This window comes from Rhinolophus sinicus, linkage group LG05, assembly GCF_036562045.2.
Source record: "Rhinolophus sinicus isolate RSC01 linkage group LG05, ASM3656204v1, whole genome shotgun sequence".
NCBI classification, from domain to species: Eukaryota; Metazoa; Chordata; class Mammalia; order Chiroptera; family Rhinolophidae; genus Rhinolophus; species Rhinolophus sinicus.
The window spans coordinates 136364925-136384749 of record NC_133755.1 but is presented as its reverse complement, the minus strand read 5'-3'; the positions used below and the strand labels follow the sequence as shown (position 1 = coordinate 136384749).

At 34.2% G+C, this 19825-nt stretch overlaps 1 protein-coding gene across 3 annotated transcripts in view; it reads left to right on the top strand.

Moving 5' to 3' along the window:
• Window positions 1-17756, top strand: part of ATG5 (autophagy related 5) — a 112512-nt gene extending 94756 nt beyond the window's left edge. For 2 of the 3 annotated variants that reach the window (XM_019735038.2, XM_019735039.2), the window contains 2 exons: window positions 1252-1369; window positions 16981-17756. In XM_019735038.2, the coding sequence (XP_019590597.1) occupies window positions 1252-1369; window positions 16981-17117 (255 nt within the window). In that variant the 3' untranslated portion in view covers window positions 17118-17756. The remainder of the gene's footprint in view (window positions 1-1251; window positions 1370-16980) is intronic. The other variant, XM_074333352.1, reaches the window with a different exon arrangement.
• The last annotated feature ends 2069 nt before the right edge of the window (window positions 17757-19825 follow it).

The window sequence follows — 19825 nt, the reverse complement described above, 5'->3', positions numbered from 1 at the left end:
TAGGGAATGTCCCAAATTTCCAAAGAAACAGAGTGCAGCATCATAGAGGTCATAAACGGTAGCGCTGTTCGTAGATTGGCTGATGCCAGAGCCTCGGCCTCTGTGTCGGGGCAAGGCTTCCACCATTGCTGACATGCTCCTCTAGACGTAGTTTAGGAAAATGAAACTTAATTCTAAAGTGGGTGAAGTGTTGAAATTATTAGCAATAAGCTATGACATAGTTGTCAGAAGAAATGCTGCATCAACAATTTTGAAAAATTTTGAACATACAGAAAAGTTAAAATAATAAAACAACTAAGACCCTATACGCTTCATCTCCATTCACAGTATTAACATTTTTTTCCACACTTGTCCTCTCCCTCTACTCCTCCCCTCTTCCCTCTCCTTCTCCCCTTTCCCCTCTTCTCCCCTCTCTCCTCCTTTTCTCCCCTCTCCCTCTCCTTCATCATTTGAAGGTAAGTTTCAGACATAATGGCACTTCATCTCTAAATACTTGAGTGTGAATTTCTTAACAATAAGGATATTGTCTCTATAACCATTGCCATGTTTCCTTGAAAATAAGACCTACCCCGAAAATAAGCCCCAGTTAAGATCGCCAGCCAGACGGACCATTTTAGTACATTATGGCGATGTTCCAGAAGAAGATGACATGACTGTATTTGAATAAATGTAGATTGTTGTACATGAAAAAATAAGATAGACCCTGAAAATACGCCCTAATATGTCTCTAGGAGCAAAAAATAATGTAAGACCTGGTCTTATTTTCAGGGAAACATGGTATCATACCTGAGAAATTTGACATTAATTCAATAATGTTATCTAACGTTCATTCCTCATTTCCCAAGTTATTCTAAAAATGTCTTATAGCTGATTTTTAAAATTTCCTTCTCCAATACAGTATTCAGTCACAGTCTATTTTTTGTATTTAGTTGTTATATCTCGTCAGTCTCTTTTAAACTTTTTGTATTGTTTTATTCTTTAAATGCCTTTGAAAATTGTTTTTGAAAAGTCCAGGCCAGTTGTCTTTAGAATGTCACCCATTCTGGATTTGTCTGATTATTTCCTCATTGTTAGATTTACTTGACTTTATGTTAAGCGTTTTGGGCAATAATACCACGTTTGTGATATATGCTTCATATTACGTTATATCAAAAGGCATCTAATGCCAACTTTAAATTTCTGATCTGTTAATTCGTAATTCATAGCAACAAAGACTTAATTGTTTGAATTCTTTATTCATTTTTCAAATAGACAACGACTGAACGGCCTTTCATTCAGAAGCTTTTTCGTCCTGTGTCTACAGATGGACAATTGCATACACTAGGAGATCTCCTCAAAGAAGTGTGTCCTTCTGCAGTTGCTCCTGAAGGTAATATAATCAGCAACCGTAAAATATTTCTTTCATTTCTCTTTATTACTGAGGTAACATAAACATTCTGTATTTATAAATCACATTTACTAGTTAGTACTTCAGGAAGATATTTTCATTATCTTATAGGGAAAAATCTTTTGAAGTAGAGTCACTTAATATTTAATGTTTGTTTGGGGGGACCATTTCAGTATTTTTTATTAAATGGTGACATTGGTTAGTAAAATTATATAGGTTTCAAGTGTACAATTCTATAATATGATACATCATCTGTATATCACATTGTTTGTTCTATACCCAAAGTCAGATCTCTTTCTGTCACCATATATTTGACCCCTTTCACCCTTTTCTACCTCCCTCCCACTTCCTTTTTCCTCCAATCATCATTATACTGTTGTCTGTGTCTATGAATTTTTGTTTGTCTTATTTGTTTGTTGCTTTCAGTGTTATATCCCGCATATGAGTAAAATCAAATGGTTCTTGATTTTTTCCATCTGACTTACTTCGCTTAGCATGATATCCTCAAGCTCCATCCATGTTGCCGCAAAGAGCACTATTTCATCTTTTTTTATGGCAGAGTAATATTGCATTGTGTATATGTACCATATCTTCTTTGTCCAATCATCTAGCAAAGGATATTTCAGTTGTTTCCATGTCTTGGCCACCGTGAATAGTGCTGCAGTGAACATACGGGTTACATGTATCTTTACGAATAAATGTTCTTAAATTGTCTTCTTATCACATCTTTGGTGCCGTGGGTCTTTTATTTGTGAATTCAATTCTGGTAAATATTATTTTTAATCTTGCATTGTGTTTCTTCATTGTAAAGGAATAAGATAATTTAAAAAAATTTTCATACCTTTTCTTTAATCAGATATGCTTGCCTTTCCTAGCATTCCTGTGTATCTAACACTTCTGCATTACATAAATGCCAGTGATGGGGAGAACCGGCAGAACCAATACCAGAAGAGATTGATTAAAAAAATAGATCATTGACAACAAGTCAAAATTACTGAAATTGAACAGGTTTCATTGGTTCAAGGGGTTATAAATGTATTTTATAAGGTTTTACTGTCATTTGTCATCACTGTACTCTATTATCTATTAGACCGTAGAGTCAAGGTTTTTGATGGTATCTTACACATCCTCGTATCTCTAATGCTAGGGTTAAGGGTTTACTCAGTATTTCAGTTACTGAATTCATTCTTTGTGTCGTTACCTGAAACATTATTTATGATCATTAAATCATAGCATAATCAGTATTAAGTTGATTATAATACTATCTTAGAATCCTAATCTATTTTTATTGCCATATAATTTTAGTTTTCAGTAAGATTTCAGTTAAATAAATTTGGGGGCGTTTTAATGATTTTTATTTTTAGTAAATTTATAGTGTTCAGTCATCACCGCAGTCTAGTTTTAGAGCATTCCCATCACCCCAAAAGTTCAGTTGTGCTTGTTTGCAACTAATCTCTTCTCCCACTACCAATTGTAAACAACTGCTGGGTCTGCTTTCTGTCTTTGTAATTTTCCTCGGGGATGTTTCACATAAATGGAATCATACAAAATTGCAACTTTTTTTTCTTTCCACTTAGCATATTATTTTGGGTTTTATCCAATTTGTAGCGTGATTGATTCAGTAGTTTGTTCCTTTTTATTGCCGAATAGTATTCCATTGGGTATATTTGTCATATTTTGTTTATTCGATAGGCATTTGGATTGTTTCCACCTTTTGATTTTTATGAATAATGCTGTTGTGAACATTCACGTACAGACTGTTGTATGGACATACGTTTTCATTTTTCTTGGGTATATTCCTAGGAATGGAATGGCTGGGTAGTATGCTAAGTTTTCTTTTAGTTTTTTAAGAAACTGCTAAACTTTTCCAAAGTGGTTGTACCATTGCACAGTGCTGCCAGCAGTGTATGGGGGTTCTAGTTTTTTCACATCATCTCCAAAGCATACTTTTTTGTCTTATAGCCATCTTAGCGGTTGTGTCAGGGTATCATATGGTGTTTTTAATTTATATTTCCTTAATGACTAATGACATTGAGAGTGTTTTCTTGTACTTGTTATTATTCATGGATATATTTGATGAAATGTCTATTCAAACCCTTTTCTCATTTTTTCATAGATTTTTTTGTCTTATTACTGAGTTTTCAGAGTTATCTATATATTCTGGATATAAGTCCTTTATCAGATACAATTTGTAGTTATTTTCTCCTAGTCTGGCACTTGTCTTCATTTTCTTTTGAAGAGTAAAAGTACTTAATTTTGATGAAGTCCATTTATCAAGGTTTTTTATGTGTTGTATTCAGTTAAGTAATTAAAAATTATTTTCTGATAGATAATACATTTATATAGTTCCTAAATCAAATAGTATATAAAGGAATATAGAGAAAAGTTTCTCTTCCAAGTTCTATCCACCAAACCGTAACCAAGTTCCTCTCTCCAGAGACAGTGTTGCCATTTTCCTGTATATCCTTACAGAGATAGTTGAGTAGACTTTAGTTTTGAAGTTAAGTCATAGAAATTTTGCCTGGGATACTCCCGATAATTTTTATTGATTCAAGAATACTTACCGTTCCAGTTTATTTTCTCCATTCTGTAAGGGTTTGTTTAAAAACAAAAACAAAAATTTTAATGTGTTTTGCTACATTCTTGAAGATTTTGGAATATAGACTAATTTTTCCATTTGAAGTATAATTAAGAAATTAGTCTTTTTTATTATTAACAAAAATGGGATCCATAAGCCTCATAACTGTCCCCACTGCAAGCATTGGCTTTCAGTTATTAATTTCTCCACTGTATTTTTTCCTCTGTTTTTGAATACTTGGTAGTATTTTAAAGAACATTGAAATAATGCCTTTGTCAATTAAGAGTAATTGAAATTTAAACAAAAGCTTAATTTTCAAATGGCTATCTTATTTTTCTTAGATATTTTTTGACAATCTTTCAAAAACAGTCATTTAATATACTTTATAGGATCCTTGAGTGAGAATATCACAGTGAAACTCAAAACCTTTGAAGAAAACTGTTCTACTGTAATGATCTATCTTTCCAACCAGCAGCACACTTTGTCAACAAATACACAAAACGAGAGAAAACTTCCTAGAGAAGAGCAGGAAGAAATTGGGTATTAATTTTGTATTTGAGGTCTTTAAGGAATAATATAACTGTAGAACCTTAGAGTTATTCATTCATTCTCGTTTTTAGATGATTTGCTAAAGATTTCTTAGTTACTTAATGCAGAACTAGGTTTAGAACTCAAGTCTTCATTTCCAGGGCCATTGGTTTTTCCACATTGCTATGCTACTATTTATTTTTGCCTTCACTTTTTCAACCTTTTAGCTTTTTTGTTTAGTTTAAAATAACATTCTGAAATGTTTGCTTTTTCCTAAATCTTTATTCTATGATTTGTGTTTAGTACCTAATCTCGCCTATGTGCTGTTCTCTCTTACAGTAGTTCCTGGTATGGTCTTAGGAACCTGAATTTCTGCTATTTTTATTTTGTTATTTCAGAATTCCTGTATATAATTCTGACCACTCTTCTTGATGGATTTTTTTTTTCCAATTTATTGGGGTGGGATTTTTTTTTTTTTTAATGGTGGCTGTGACATTCAGGCATGTAAATTAAAAGTAGTCACGTGGCTTGAGCTGACAGACTATCAGAACACAACTTCGTGATCTCTTGCCATTCCTACACCCAGATCACAACAATAAATGCAAGATTAACAAGGCCCTACACAAGAATGACACACAAATTTTGTGAGGTTCTTTATTCTTTTAAAGATTCTCTATTTTCTTCTAAGTTTTTATCTTGCCCTACCTGTACATCTGTTCCTGAAGAATATACAATGTGACTTCCCTTGTATTTTTTTTTTTGAAGAGGGGGCAGTTAGGTAGCCACTCACAACTTAAATCCGTAATCCTTCCTCTTAGGTGATTTCAGGTGCTGTGACAGACTTCCCACCCAAATTGTCACATGCTTATATCGGGGAACACACACACTCATACACACACATCATTGAAATGATGTAAATAGCACCTATACTTTTGATTGTACCTTTCATACTAGGAGGAAGCCACATTTCTAACACCAATATCTTAAATAAAAACTTTTATTTACCTCTTCCTTTTGTCACCTCATATCGAAAATAAACTGTCATTTCAGGATCTGTGTAGAATATCCAAAACAAGTCACTATTTCAGTAAAGAACTGTTTACTGTCTGGTTCAGTACACCTGTGGCATTGTCAAATGTGAAGCATTTTGAAACACCTGCACCCAACTTAGGTTGAAAGCGAAAGACTTTAAGATTGGGTGTGTATGGATAACAACTGGCTGTCATCACGATAAAGAGAGAAAGTACTTCATAAAAGTTATGTGGCACCATTGTCTGCTACTCCTTACAACAAGTGATTCATACATGAAGGAATTTTGCCTTATTTCATCATATGACGGTACAATGTCCTAATAATTATGAAGACGTGCTTTAGGTCACTGTTCTTGTGGAGTAACTAATGATGCTTTGTGTGTTTCTTTTGTTGTTGTTGTTTTATAAGTGGCTAGAGGAGTTAGCCAAGTTAGAGGTAACAGGAAGTAACCAAAGGTGAGCTCAGGTAAATTTTTTCTGTGGTGTCAGCTTTCGTTAAAATGACTCTGGGCTAAGCTTCTGTACCAGACCTGAAGTGTGAAGTATTTTTTTCTTTGTTCATTAAAAACAACATACCAAAAAGAAAAAAAACAGAAGTTTAAAACCATAGCTTTTATTCTTTTACTTGGGAGAATACAAAACGCCTTTAAGCTTTGCCCAATCATATTTTATTTCCCAGTTTTCCAATGTAATGTATAAAAACCTAGTAGGTTATGCATATGAGAATTTAAATGTCTATTCTTGCTTTTATAGATTTATTTCAAAGTTCTAGTTGATCAGTCAGTCCTCTGTAACAGTTGGGCCGCTTTAATCCTAAACTTATATTGATACTGTACAATGAAGTGGATGTGTAATTTGCCATTCCATTCCATGGCAAATTAGTAAAAATTCCCTGCATCTTTGTTACCAACAAGTACAGTCCTGTAGTCCCATTTCCATTCCTGCCCTGCTCCCTGGAGATTTATTTTCCTTGAGACCTTTCCCAACTACTATTTTAACTTTCAGTTTCCATTTGATGTTATAGATTTCATTGTTTATCATTCTGTTTCTTTGCACCATACTGTCTTCTGGCACTGGGGGTATTAAGATGTGTAAGACATACTGTAGTCCCCGATTTTAAGTAACTTTGGTCCAGTTGGAGTGAACAGAAACATGGACAGATGTGGTGTGTACAGGAATGAAGATACGCAAAGAATATTAGGAAGCTCCTAGAATGGCTATCTTATCCATTCTGAAGTATAATAGGTAGTGAAGACTGAGCTAAGTCTTCAAAGATGAGCAGAAATTAGACAAATGAAAAGGAGGGACCAGGTCACATACCACATGACCACTATAGAAGCAGAATCCTTTACCAGCTCCCCAGCTGGTTGCCAAGGGGTAGTATCTGGTCGAAAATGTCCTTACTCTGTTTGCTGAAGGACTAGCCATATTTTTCTACTTCCTTCCTATAAATATGCAGAAAATTTTCAGTGAAGTCAGTAATGTGGGAAAAACACTGAGGAACCAAGTGACTTAAGATTGATCTATGTTTTGCTTAGTACATCGAAAGATTATTTTAACAACTGAGGCTAGGGAGTCATAGTATCCTGTTTAGTAGTGTAACTGGAAATTTATATTACTCAATTTTTGATATGCTTTATAAGAAACCACAGAATAGTTTCACAAAAGGTAAGGAAAAATGGTGTATTCACATTTTTGTCTCCTTTGCTCTATGGCATGATTAGATTGTATTTATAAAGTGAATTAACTGTTTGGTGTTATAATTTTTTTTTTTCAGGCATAAAGCAATTAGAGAAAAGAAATACGTATCTAAATCTCATGTTATTTATCCAAGGTAGATCTTTTGATTTGAAGTTTGAACCAGCAATAGTTATTTTTGTCAGCATGATGGCACTACCCCCAAAGAGGTGGCATTGCAGTTTGCAAACTCATACCACAGAAACATAAAATCTACAACACACCCCCAAACTTGATCAGAATTAGAATTTAGGAGCAAGAATAATAATAATAATTAACGGTTTCACAATTTCAGTAATTCTCTTTTCACTCATTAAGAATTTGTTTTCATTCTAGTATCACTTTGTACCTTCCCACTTTGATTTGGAAGATCATTAGATCATTTAGTAAGTTTTGATTTTCTTTAATGGATGTAGGTTTCTTAGTCCATAAAATAAGAATGCTTCCTACTACCGGCCTCAAAGGATGGGATGGTTGTAGGGTTTAAATGAACAGTTTGTTTAAATGAGATTTCATGATCTCATATTACTCCAGGGTTTTACAATTGACATTTCTTTTTTGTTTTCTTATGGTTTTGTTAATATTTTTCACAAATAAATGTACTCATACAGCATTTATAGTTAGTAAGGAGTTGTGTTTTTTCCTGTTATGGCTTGTTGCTAAACCCACTCTGCAGAGACAAATACTTGTTGATGTTCAGTCTCTGCACAGCAGATGTAAATTATGGTGAATTCTAAATGTAAACTGATACTGTAACCACTTATACTTAGGTTATGGCGAAAGTTCCATGCCCCTGATTTTCACTTTTTTTAGAAATGAACTTCTGGATGTGATGCGAAATGCCAGAAGTGTGGCTCTTTTAAGAACAAAATAAGCTTATTTCACTAAAGCATCTCCACAGTTACTGTGGCCAGTTTGATTATCAGCTACTTGGTAAAGGCTACAGGTCTGAAGATGTTGCTGCTAGTGAAGTTTTTCATTGAAAACTAAGCAACAGAACGCACATTTATTTCAACTTTCTAGCTATTGAGTTACTGTGAGCCAGACATGTGGGACTGGTCACTGGACTCTAATAGAAGCCCCACCTTTTCAGTCTCATTCTAACTTTCTCTGCTCTTCATTGTTTTCTCTCCCTCGTTGGATGCACATTTTATGTTTTTTTTTAAAAAGTGTCATTCACAGTGGAAATTCAAAGAGTTCTTCAATTGTAGCCCTCATAAGCAAAGATCTTCTATACTCAAGTTTGGACAGAAGCAATTTGTTAGGCTCAGTTTTCACTTAGTAATTTTGTCTTCTTAAATTTAATATTACGCCACCAAATTCTCAACTAAAATGAGTCAAATTCTTTGCCTTGATTGTTTCACTATACCTCCATCTCTGTGCTCTGTCCCCACACATGGGTAGCTTGGACAAATCTTGGTGACACAAAATCTGTTAACAAGTTAATCCATTGACCTACCTTTTTTCTAAAAGCAAAGAAATAATAAACTGATTATTTTCATTATTCTCTGTTAATGAAGATGAGATTACTGGATCTGTCAGAAGATGCATCTTATTTCCCTCAATTATTGTTATCTAAATTTCAAGAAGTTAAATGAATTAACATGACTTTTTTAAAAGTGGGAACAGACGATTAAGATTTCATCGTTAGCACTTGAAAACAAAATTCCTTTAACAAAATAATAACACATGCAGGCGATTAAAAGCTACTCATTTCTTCATTAAAACAAGTCCTGTGCAGCCTCAGTCTGGCCATATATATAAACAGTGTAATTATCACCTATATTTTAAATGAAACAATTCTGAAGTATTCTGTAATTCATACTTGACAAGTATTAATGGGTTCTATTACGCCCTACTAGAATTACTGGCTCATTTTATGAAAGCAGATCAAACATTTGAACCTATATTTTTGAAGTTTTATTTTGGGGTGGGTTAAGTGAGCAAATTTTAATTTCTAACTTTTACCACATTTTTATCTTATCAGGAGGCTTTTAGTTTATTAAGACAGTCTTACAATCACTTAATACAGGGTTCTATTTATAATTACAACTAATTATATGTAATTTTTTTTTTAGTTTAAATTTTGGTTTATATTCTCCTCAGTAAGAAATGGAAAGATTATAAACAAAAGTCAATGAAAGAATTAACATGGACATGTTTTGAAAATCTTGTATGAAATGTTAAGAGTCAAGGCTCTGGGAATACTATGGGCAGAAATAATAAAAAATATAAAGTTTATGCATCGAAAGAAATATATATATTAACTGTGATATTATATGTTCATTAAGACCTGTACTGCTAAGTTAGTATAGATCCGGAAGGAGTTAATGTAAGTATTTTTAAATGGGTTTGATAAACAGCACTCTCCTTCTGTTTGTGATCACAGGATAAAAGCTCTGTAAGCTTGTATATGTTCATTTTTACTGCTACATCATGTAGTGTGCTCTTAAGATTGAGATCTCATTCCCCAGGAAGCATTTCTGTCTAAGATTAATTGCCCTTTTAAAATCAGCGTTTGATGTATTCCTTTGGCTATATCCTGGCTTGGTTTAACCCCCTTTGACCTCACCTCACTGACTATTACCGCTGAGGCTGAGTCAGAATCCTTCAACATGATGTATGCACTTCAAATTTCAGCCTGTGGTTTTTCATGTCGATGGATTCAATTAGTTGGCGTTTTACTAATGAACATATCAGAGGTTAAAGAATTTGTCAGAACAAAATTGTTCAAACTGGTGGTAATCAAAAAGCTCATCTCTTTATTTGTTTGAAACTTTTTCAGAAGTATTAAGTATATTTTTAGAAGTTTTACCTTCAGCATCACACATTCCAAAATAGCAAATGAAATAATTTTCTGCTGAATTATAAAATGTAAATGTGAAGCCACAAGATTAAACACAGTGGTTATAACACGTGGCCTTAAATTTCTATTATTTCCATATTCACAATTATGAACTTAAAAAAAAAATTATTTAAACCGAAATTTTCTGATTAAAAGCCTTTTCTCATGAAGATACACCAGCCATTTTTTTTAGCTTCCTTTAAATTCAGAGAGAGTTCACATATTTACTATACGTCTTAATAGTAAGAATGAAACTCATGCATCTCTCTAGAATGTCAAGTGACCTGTTTTTGAAGACATTTAGGTCATATTCCTTGTTGAAAATTGGCTAAAATATAAGGACTAAAATGCAGGTTGGGTTAGGGAAGGCTGTGAGCTATTGCTAACAGATATCTCTAAAAGACAGATTCATCACATACTATGAGTCCTCAATGATATTTTTAAATTGTATGACAACGATTTTGGAAATCCCCCCACACCTGAATGTTTTCATCTTTTTAAAAAAAATAAGAACCTTACCTAAGGCTTATTCAGCAACATAATCATAGTACAATAGAGCTCATTGACTTGGCATGATGTGCTCATCAAGTGCTGCTCGCTTAATCCAGAGGGTTTATAATGCTTAAGGAATATTTGAAAATGTCATTCATTTTGTTTGCATAATGATTGAGTCTTTGGATTTTTGTTTTCATCTTTTTTTTTTCCTTAACACATTCATAAAATTTATATGCCACACTGCATAATACTAGGGCTGAGTAATGCAGAGTGTATATTAACATGAGGCCAAATTCTTACAGCCCTTTGCATGCCAATCACATAATTGAATCTATGCTTTTTATGTATCTTTTGATATGTCTAGTACTAAGACAGTTAACTCATTTCCATAACTTTTTGTGCAGGAAGCGAATTTCAATGAGTGTTTGTTTTGTTACTAAACCGTGATCTTTTAAAAATTAATCTTCCGTCTTCACTTCGTAAGTAATATATTTGACACTGTTATTTTTTTAGGGAGTGAACAGAAGGGAGGAATGAGAAAGAGAGTCCCTCACTTTTTGAATGCCTGCTATGTCCAAACCCTAGGATATCCCATTTAATCCTCCATGCAACTTTGGAAATTAGAATTGTTTATCTACACTATAAGAGGTAGAAACAGACTCAGAAGGTTGAGTGATTTGCCTATTAATTCAAAACAGTGAATTATGCCGATTTTAACTCTAAAATATGTTGCTGTTTAGGCATAAAACACTCATGTACTAGAACTGGAAGCCATGTTAGTGTCCTCATTCTAGACCAGTGGTTTATAAACTGACCCACACAGTTGTATCAAAGTACCGTGGGCCGTATGTCAGTAAGCAGAGGATTGGCAGGCAGGGCCAGTCCCACAGCAACCAGAGCTGCCCCGCCTCACCTGTGTTATATGCATAAGGTTTCGTTTGAAGAAAAGTTCTACACACATAAGATTTATTCAAGGGGACATTTTAAAACACACTTTACCCCAGGGATTGATTCAGAAAGTATGGAGGGGGCCCAGCTTATGTATTTTTAAGAACCTTCCAAATTATTCTGATCATAAGCCTGATTTGCTAACCATGGATCTAGACAGACACCTTCATTTTGTAAAAAAAACACCCTAAAAGAGATAGGAGGCCTGCCCAAAGCCCTTCATTACCAGAATTGGAATTCAAATTTCCTACCTCCCAGTTCGTCTGTCTTTCAGTAGCACCGTATTAACTATCAGTGCATAGCTGGTCCTTTCTCCTTTATGTCTCATTTCTATTATTGTATATCATATTCTGTGTGTGTGTGTGTGTGTGTGTGTGTGTATAATATGTGTGTATGCATCATTTTTTATATGTACATAAGAAGTTAACCATTGTTTTGGGTTCATAATTTTCATTAATGACTTACGTGGCTAATGTGAATTTTCTTTCCTTTTTTGATTTTACATGTAATTCTTAAAAATTGCAATCATACAACCAAAATCTTTCTGAATATGTTTTCTTTAAAATGTCCCACAACTCTAAAAATACTCACTTTAAAGTAGATGCTAGTTCAGAACTGAATTCATTTTTTTTACTAGACTATTGGTGATAATAGAAAATTATACGATACATTTATATTTTATTTCATAATAATTGGACTTACAAGGAAGATAAATATAAGAAGTGAAATTTTGTTGTGATAGTCTCTGTGTTGATACATAATTTCTTTAAGTGAATTGAATTCCATTTCTACCTAAAGAAAATACATGTCTTTGACATTTGTTTCTATCCTTTTCCTTAAATCACAAACCCAAAGTATTTATGAATTACTATTTTTATATTTACAAGAGGGGTTAAAATAATTAGTTTTAAAATTTGCTGTGGAAATTCTACAAAATAATGACATGTACTCTTCAAAATTGTCAAGGTAATTGTCAAAGGCTTCAAACTGTCTATAGAGTATAGAGAAATGAGAATTAAGTGCAATGTATGATGCCTGGACTATATCCTACACTGGAGTAAAATAATTGGGATAGTTGATAAAATTTGAAATGATTCCATAATAGTATTATATTGTAGGGCCTAAAAAATACTTCTCCTCCCACCTTCTGAGTTCTTCTAGCTGGGTAGATAATTCAAAAGACACACAGCAGATTTAGGGGAAAATCAAAATTTAATACACATGCATGGAGAATTCACATAAGCATGAAAATTCCAAGATAATGAGGCAAATTTGGGTATATATGTCATTTTGGACAAAAGAGAAAAGCGGGGAACAGGGGTATTAGATTTTAAAAGTGAAAATGAGCGATTAACAAGTAGCAATACAGTGCCAAACAAATTCTTGCTGGGCAACTCAGAGAACAGTGGGACCATGGAGTGTGTGGGAAGGGTGTCCCTGATTGGGGGCTTCATATCTCGTGTTTAATTCACATTAGGCTAAGGTAAATATGCTAAGATTTTTATCCTGGAAGAGGTCTTTCCATCTGAATCTCTTTTGTTTCTTAATAACCAGCTTAAAATCAGTATTCCCAAAAGGCAGTTTTAGGGTGACAAAACTTTGGACCCCTTCAATATCAGTGTTCATTTTTTTTTTTATAACTATACTGTGGTTATATAAAAGAATATAGTACACACTAAAATATTTAAGGGTAAAGGGTTCAACATTTCTAATTTACTCTCAAATGATTCAGAAAAATTATGTATACACAGAATGATAAAAACAAATGGGGCAAAATGTAAACAATTGGTGAATCTGCGTGAACGGGAATTTCTTATACTATTCTTACAACTTTTCCATAAGTTTGAAATTATATCAAAATTAAATACCCCAAAAACCTGCCCTGTTTGAGAGAATTTCATATAGAACTAGTTCACTTGATTACTATCTCAAATGGTTGCCTACTTTAAAGCATCGAACTAACTTCTAAAAATTCTGAGTGGGTGAAGTGTGGAGTAACATTTTTCTCCTGAGTCATTTGCTTTGTAGTGACATTATTTCTTATTCCCAGTTATTAAATTCTAGATTCCCATTTTGAGACATAAAGACATATTTACCAAAAACATGATTTACTTTAGCAATATCATCAAGTGTTTCCTTTCTACTTAGTTAGTAGAAAAAGAAACCAGCTAATTTTTCACTGCTCCATTTTGTTCTGATATTGCCAGAATGCATAGTCGTGCTTTGTTGTTATTTAAGGTAGTGAACAGGGAACCAAAATTTTGCCCTCCTGAAGGTGCTTTTTAGGATATTGATTTTAAGCTGTTCATTAAGAAATAAGATCCAGAAAGAACTTTTGGCCCTCCCCTGTTTCCTGCTCAAGAGATTCAGACAGAAAAACCTGCCTTGGGAAGGGAGCCTGGGCTTACTCACCTTAAGAAACACTCCAAGCCTGTTAGCTAGATATCCCGTGTCCCGTTGTTTCTGAGCTGCCCAGCAAGAATTTTCCTGCCATGTATGTACCCCTCTTCCTCAGCTGTCTGTAAATCGCCCCCTGAAATCTAATATCCCACCCTCCTTTCTCTTTTGTCCAAAATTATATCTATACCCAATGTTTCCTCACTGTCTTTGGAATTTTCATGCTTATCTGAATTCCCCGTGCGCATGTATTAAAATTGTGGTTTTCTCTGTTAATTTTTGTGTTAATCTGTCTCTGGTAATGTGATTATTAGCCTAGCTAGAAGAATTTAGAAGATGGGAGGAAAAAAGTATTAATTTTTTTTTTTCTTTTAGCTCCCACAGTACCATGAATTTAGGTGATAGCATATAAACTTCTTGGCTTATTTGGAAACATTTTGATTTTTTGCTTTTTTAATAGCCAAAACTGTCTTTATAGGTAGGGCTCTTCTACATAGTAGTACCAGCCATCAAAAGCCATTGTCAAAACATTTATTTTGGCAGTGACTTCTACCAGCAGCAAAATTACCAAGCTCTGAAAACATTTATTGACTAATTACTAAGTATCTGGCACTATGCTAGGAACTGGGGGACAGTGAGGAATAAGAGAAACTTAAGTTAATAGTTCCAAGGACACTGCTGCCCCATTCTAAGAATCCTTCTGGTGACAGTGTGTTGTTGGAGCAAGTCAGGAAATAAAAAAGATAAATATACACAAGTGAAATATTTGGACCAATGTAGGCAGTGACAAAATAATTAAAATCTGAAACTGTCGTATTGAAGGATATGACAGTCCCAGATCCACTTCCTTCGTTGTCTAAATTTAGTGACACTTTCACGTCGCAGGTTCAAAGTGGCCCCAATTTAAAGCACAGAATCAGTGCTGCCTATTCAGGTTTCTGATAATGTGCTTTATTGGGTTTGCTATACAGTGTTGGAATCGCTTGTGTTCTTCAACTTCTATTGTATAATTCTGTCCCTTTGTGTAACAGGGTTGGCCTTTTGCCTTTCAAACACACTGTGCATGAGTTTGCCATAATGTATTTGCTCCCACATTTAAATACCTCTTTAGGTATAGTATTTTGGATACTGAGTTGTGACTTGTTTCATCTAACCCAGTTTCAGAATATCCAAAAGGGTCTCTGGCTTAGGGAAAAACTTTACAGATAAGGAACTTTTACTCTTACACCACTGCTCTTTCATTTTTTGACTCAGTGCTAAGTAAGTAGGAGGAAGATTCTGAGAATATTAAAGTATTTCAAAGAAATATATAATAAGAATATAAAGAGAACTACACCGGAAATGTTTTCAAATATTCTAAGAAAGATTTAATACAGTAAAATTTGGCAGTGTAGAACTGATGAAGAATGAATCATGCCAGATAGCGGAGGGTTTATCCATTTGAATACCAACATTTCAGAGTCTTCTCAAAGTACTAATACCCCGTTTTCTATAATACTCTGTATAAAACTTAATCTTTTATTTATAGATGATACTCATTAGAAAAAAACCCTCGTTGTATTAACACTGTGATCACAACTGTAAAAAGCATGTATAGATGCACGATTGGCAGACAAAACATGAAAGCATTTTTCAGGTTAGTAGTATTATGGGGTGATACCTTTTTCTAAAATTGTTTTTAACTATGACAGTGATTGAGGGGTTTGTTTGGGACTTTTATTTGGCTCTCTCTGAGATTGATACTTTGTTAGGTTTTTATTTTTGGCATTTTTTTTTTTAGCAATTCTCTGTAATGTTTTTGTGTCCTCCTTATTGTCTGTCTGTGACTGTTACCTCCCAGGACTGTGCTGCTTCTAATGGGGAGTTTAAATATTTCTTAAAAGGGTCTCTTGTTTCAGGTTCCAACCAAGCCAGTATCAGCATACATCATCAGCCCATTTTGCCTAGACATTAGAGCACTAGAGATGCAAAAGTCATTTCAAACAGAGCAAAAAGGGGGGAAAGTAGGGTATTTCCCTCTCATATAATATAGTTCCATGAATTCTGTTTCCTTGTTGCCTTCTGTCTCCAGGAAGCTGAGAGGTTTAGACATTGTATTTTGAAGAGACTAAAAGAGACCAAGAATTGTGCTAATGGAGTGACACAAAGTTTCTTGAAGGTTCTTTTTTTGGTCCTTTCCAAAAGAGGAGTTTGATTTTGCTGTCTTTGTTTTCCTACAGCAACCAAGGGTACTTCTGTTTACTTTGAAGATTGTCAGTACATGACACCAAAATCTTAAAAGACACAAAACTAACTTGAAATTTAATTTGTGATACAATTTTGAATTTAAAAGAAAAGTGTGACTTATTATAGCACCCTTTTAATTAGGGAGTTGGTGTTAACAAAAATCTGTCAGGTTTCATGACTCTAAAGCAGAAATCCCTGAGTCAGACTCTTAGTTCTTTCTCATGAAAACTTTAACTCTTACTCTAATAGTGTCTAAAACTTTTTGATACACATTTGAACAGCTTTACTGAAAATTCACCTATAGCTCCCATCAGTTTTATTAAACATCTTCCTAAACACTGATCTTATGCTTGATGATTTCTACTCACCTTTCTATTTCTTATATTTTAAATATGTATTGACCTACTTCACATACCTGTCATTTTTAATTGCCGTATAGTACAGTTTTTAATGTTTAAAATAAATTTTGGTCAGTGGGTACGATGGGCTGTTTTCTCCACTATAGTTTCATTAACGTCAGTCTTAGGTAAGCACAGTAATTAAGAAAGAATGAATACTTTCACATATAGCAACAGCATTTTTATCAGAATTCATTGTAACCCTCAGGTTTCTGTTTTGGGTGATACATATTGCAACATTTGAACTTTCTCCATGTCCACATTTCCTGCTCAGGAAACAAACCAGGTTTAACCTGTTAAAGGTATAAAATCCATTTAATTCACTAAGGATTCTCCCAAGGCAGCAGATTATTTTTTCTTCAACTGTTTTGAGTCTTACTGATTATTATTGGATTTCTTTGTTGGAATAGATGGGGAAAAAAAGAATCAAGTGATGATTCATGGAATTGAGCCAATGTTGGAAACACCTCTGCAGTGGCTGAGTGAACATCTGAGCTACCCGGATAATTTTCTTCATATTAGTATCGTCCCACAACCAACAGATTGAAGGATCAACCATTTGCTTGAATGGAATCACCCTTAAACAGGATTTACCGGAGCATGTCACCCTTCTGCTTTAGTCAGGTTTGGTGGAGGTAACCTGACCAGAAACACTGCTGCAAGCCAAACAGGAAAAAGATTCCATGTCTGATAAGGCACTTGGGCTGGTCGTACTTTGCATCACCACTGCTTTCCTCCACTGCCGTCATTAAACCTCATCTGCAACATGAAAGACTTGACAGGACCACTGCAAGTCTTCTGTTTTCTTGTAAAATATAACGAAGCTGAAACCTTTGGCCTAAGAAGAAAATGGAAATATGTGCCACTCAATTTGTATTTCTGATTAACAAATAAACAGGGGTATTTCCTAAGGTGACCATGGTTGAACTTTAGCTTGAAGGAATGGAAACATTGGTTTAATTTTCAAGAGAATTAGACTTAAGAAAGTAAAAGAGAAATTCTGTTATCAATAACTTGCAGTAATTTTTTGTAAAAGATCAAATTACAGTAAACCCATCTTTCCTTAATGAAAATTTCCTATGTTTACAGTCTGTCTGTTGGTATGCAAACAATCTTGTAACTTTGATAATGAACAGTGAGAGATTTTTAAATAAAGCTTCAGAATATGTTTTGTCATTTAATAACATACAGTTTTGTCACTTTTCCAGTACTTTCTGACACACATACAGTAGATCACTGTTTTTCCTCTGTGTTACCGTTCAGACTGGTCATCGTCAGCATGGAATGAATGTAGAGCATAGGATAACTTGTCTCAGGAGCTACCATAGAATTTCTAGCTGCCAGTTTTTAAATCTGTGTTCTTCACACACTAAAGGTATAAATAATGTTATTCTCATTGCTCTTTGGCCCTTGTAAACCTGTCAGATCATAGTATGCTAAGCATCTGGATAGGATAATTTTGCATTTTTGGAAAAACCCATTCCTTCCCAAGCTACTGTTTTTCACTGGCTTCACATCTACTATTTCACTGTGGTCCCTGGCAGCCAGTCTTTGAAGTCTGAAGATTACCCATCTCTTGATTGCAGTAGCTTTTCCTTACTTTACCAAAAATATTCAGAGGTTACTGGATTCTTACTCAATCTAAGGAAAGTTTTGCTGCACTTGAGTCCCGCACTGCCGGGATTCTACCAGCTGAAAGTATTTGTGCATCGCACTTTGTTTCTTGTAAGCTAGCTTGCTGTCCATATTGAATGTCTACCCACTTGGGTATGCTAAAGACAGAGTATCATACAGAAATGGTTTTAGACTGAAGAATAAAAGGGAATAAAAATCACATTTCTGTGATTTTCACTGATTAATAGCAGATACTCACAGAATAAGATAAAGTTAGTCAAAGATCAGATATTCTGGAATGGAAAGTATAATGCTCAATCCAAAAAGAAAAGCAGGGTACTGATGTGATCCCAAAAAATAGGAACAAATAGCAAATCACTGGTCTAATGTCAATCAAATGAAAAGTGCCATTTTAGTACAGGCAGAAAAAATAATATTTGAGTTACTTACGGATAAAAACCCACTGACTTGTATTTTTACAAAAGAGGTTGATCTGAATATGATTGTTCACATTAAAAGTGTTTATTCATCTATTCAGTTTGGGGATTTTCCCCCTTGCTGTTTTGACAGACTGAAGTGAGCTTCAGTGAGCGAAAGGATCAAAATGCCAGGGAGTGCTGAGCTGTGAAGAAGAAAGTGTGGTAAGAATGGTAAGCCAGACCTTTCCACTGATAGACCCTTGTGAGGACTCTGCAGTGGGCTCACGTGAGCTACTGATGATCTTTACTTCCAGATTTGCAAGTAAATTTTGTCAAGCCATTGCCCATTTTTACTTATTATTATACCAGCATCGTAACTGTATTACTCTAATCCCAGGTAAGTCAAGCCTCCGATACGCAGAGGAAGAATGGAAACAGAAATTAGTACTGGCTTAAATATCTATTTTTGTTTCTTTTTATTTGAATATTTAAATTTTATGGTTTATTAAAAAATTAAATAAATTTTGTGTCTGTCTTTATTTTTAGAGGTCAGAATGAAATTTATATAAAGCAAGTTACCTATTGGAGAAGTCATTAAAATGTCCTTAGCCTTACACCAGTCATAAAAGTTTTTCTAAGAAATAAACACTATGAGGGATAAAGGGGAACATATGAAAGAAAATTGGGGAAGTCGTTAAATCTCTATATGCTTATTTAACTCATCCTTGGTAGTGACAACCCCCCCACTCCCCCAAGAAAATTAAAATATGTTTTAAAATTATTGGCGTTAACTAGGAAGGAATAAGTTCAGCTTAAATGAAGGAAATCATTGCTTGTTTGCCCTTCATAATGTTTTGCATTCAGATGATCTTAGTTCTAATCATAAATAGAATTCAGTTAATGAGCAGCTTACTCATATGTATCTAGACACCCAGAGTAGCCTGATCATAACTGAATAAAATTGACCTACCGTTCTTTACAGCATGGGGATGTGTAGACCGTATGATGTGTAGACCAGTCAGTCTGAAGCGAACCATGAATGGACTGGTCCAATTATGTTTACCCCCCTGCCCTCATTCACTGGCACCTAGGTAGGAATTGGTAAGAAAACAATATACGAGATTTGATATTGAGTGACAGTCATTTTTAATGGTTCTTTTTCTAGGGCATGTTTATTTTTATAGGCTACATAAGGTAACCTTTCCTTTAAATTTTCAGAAAT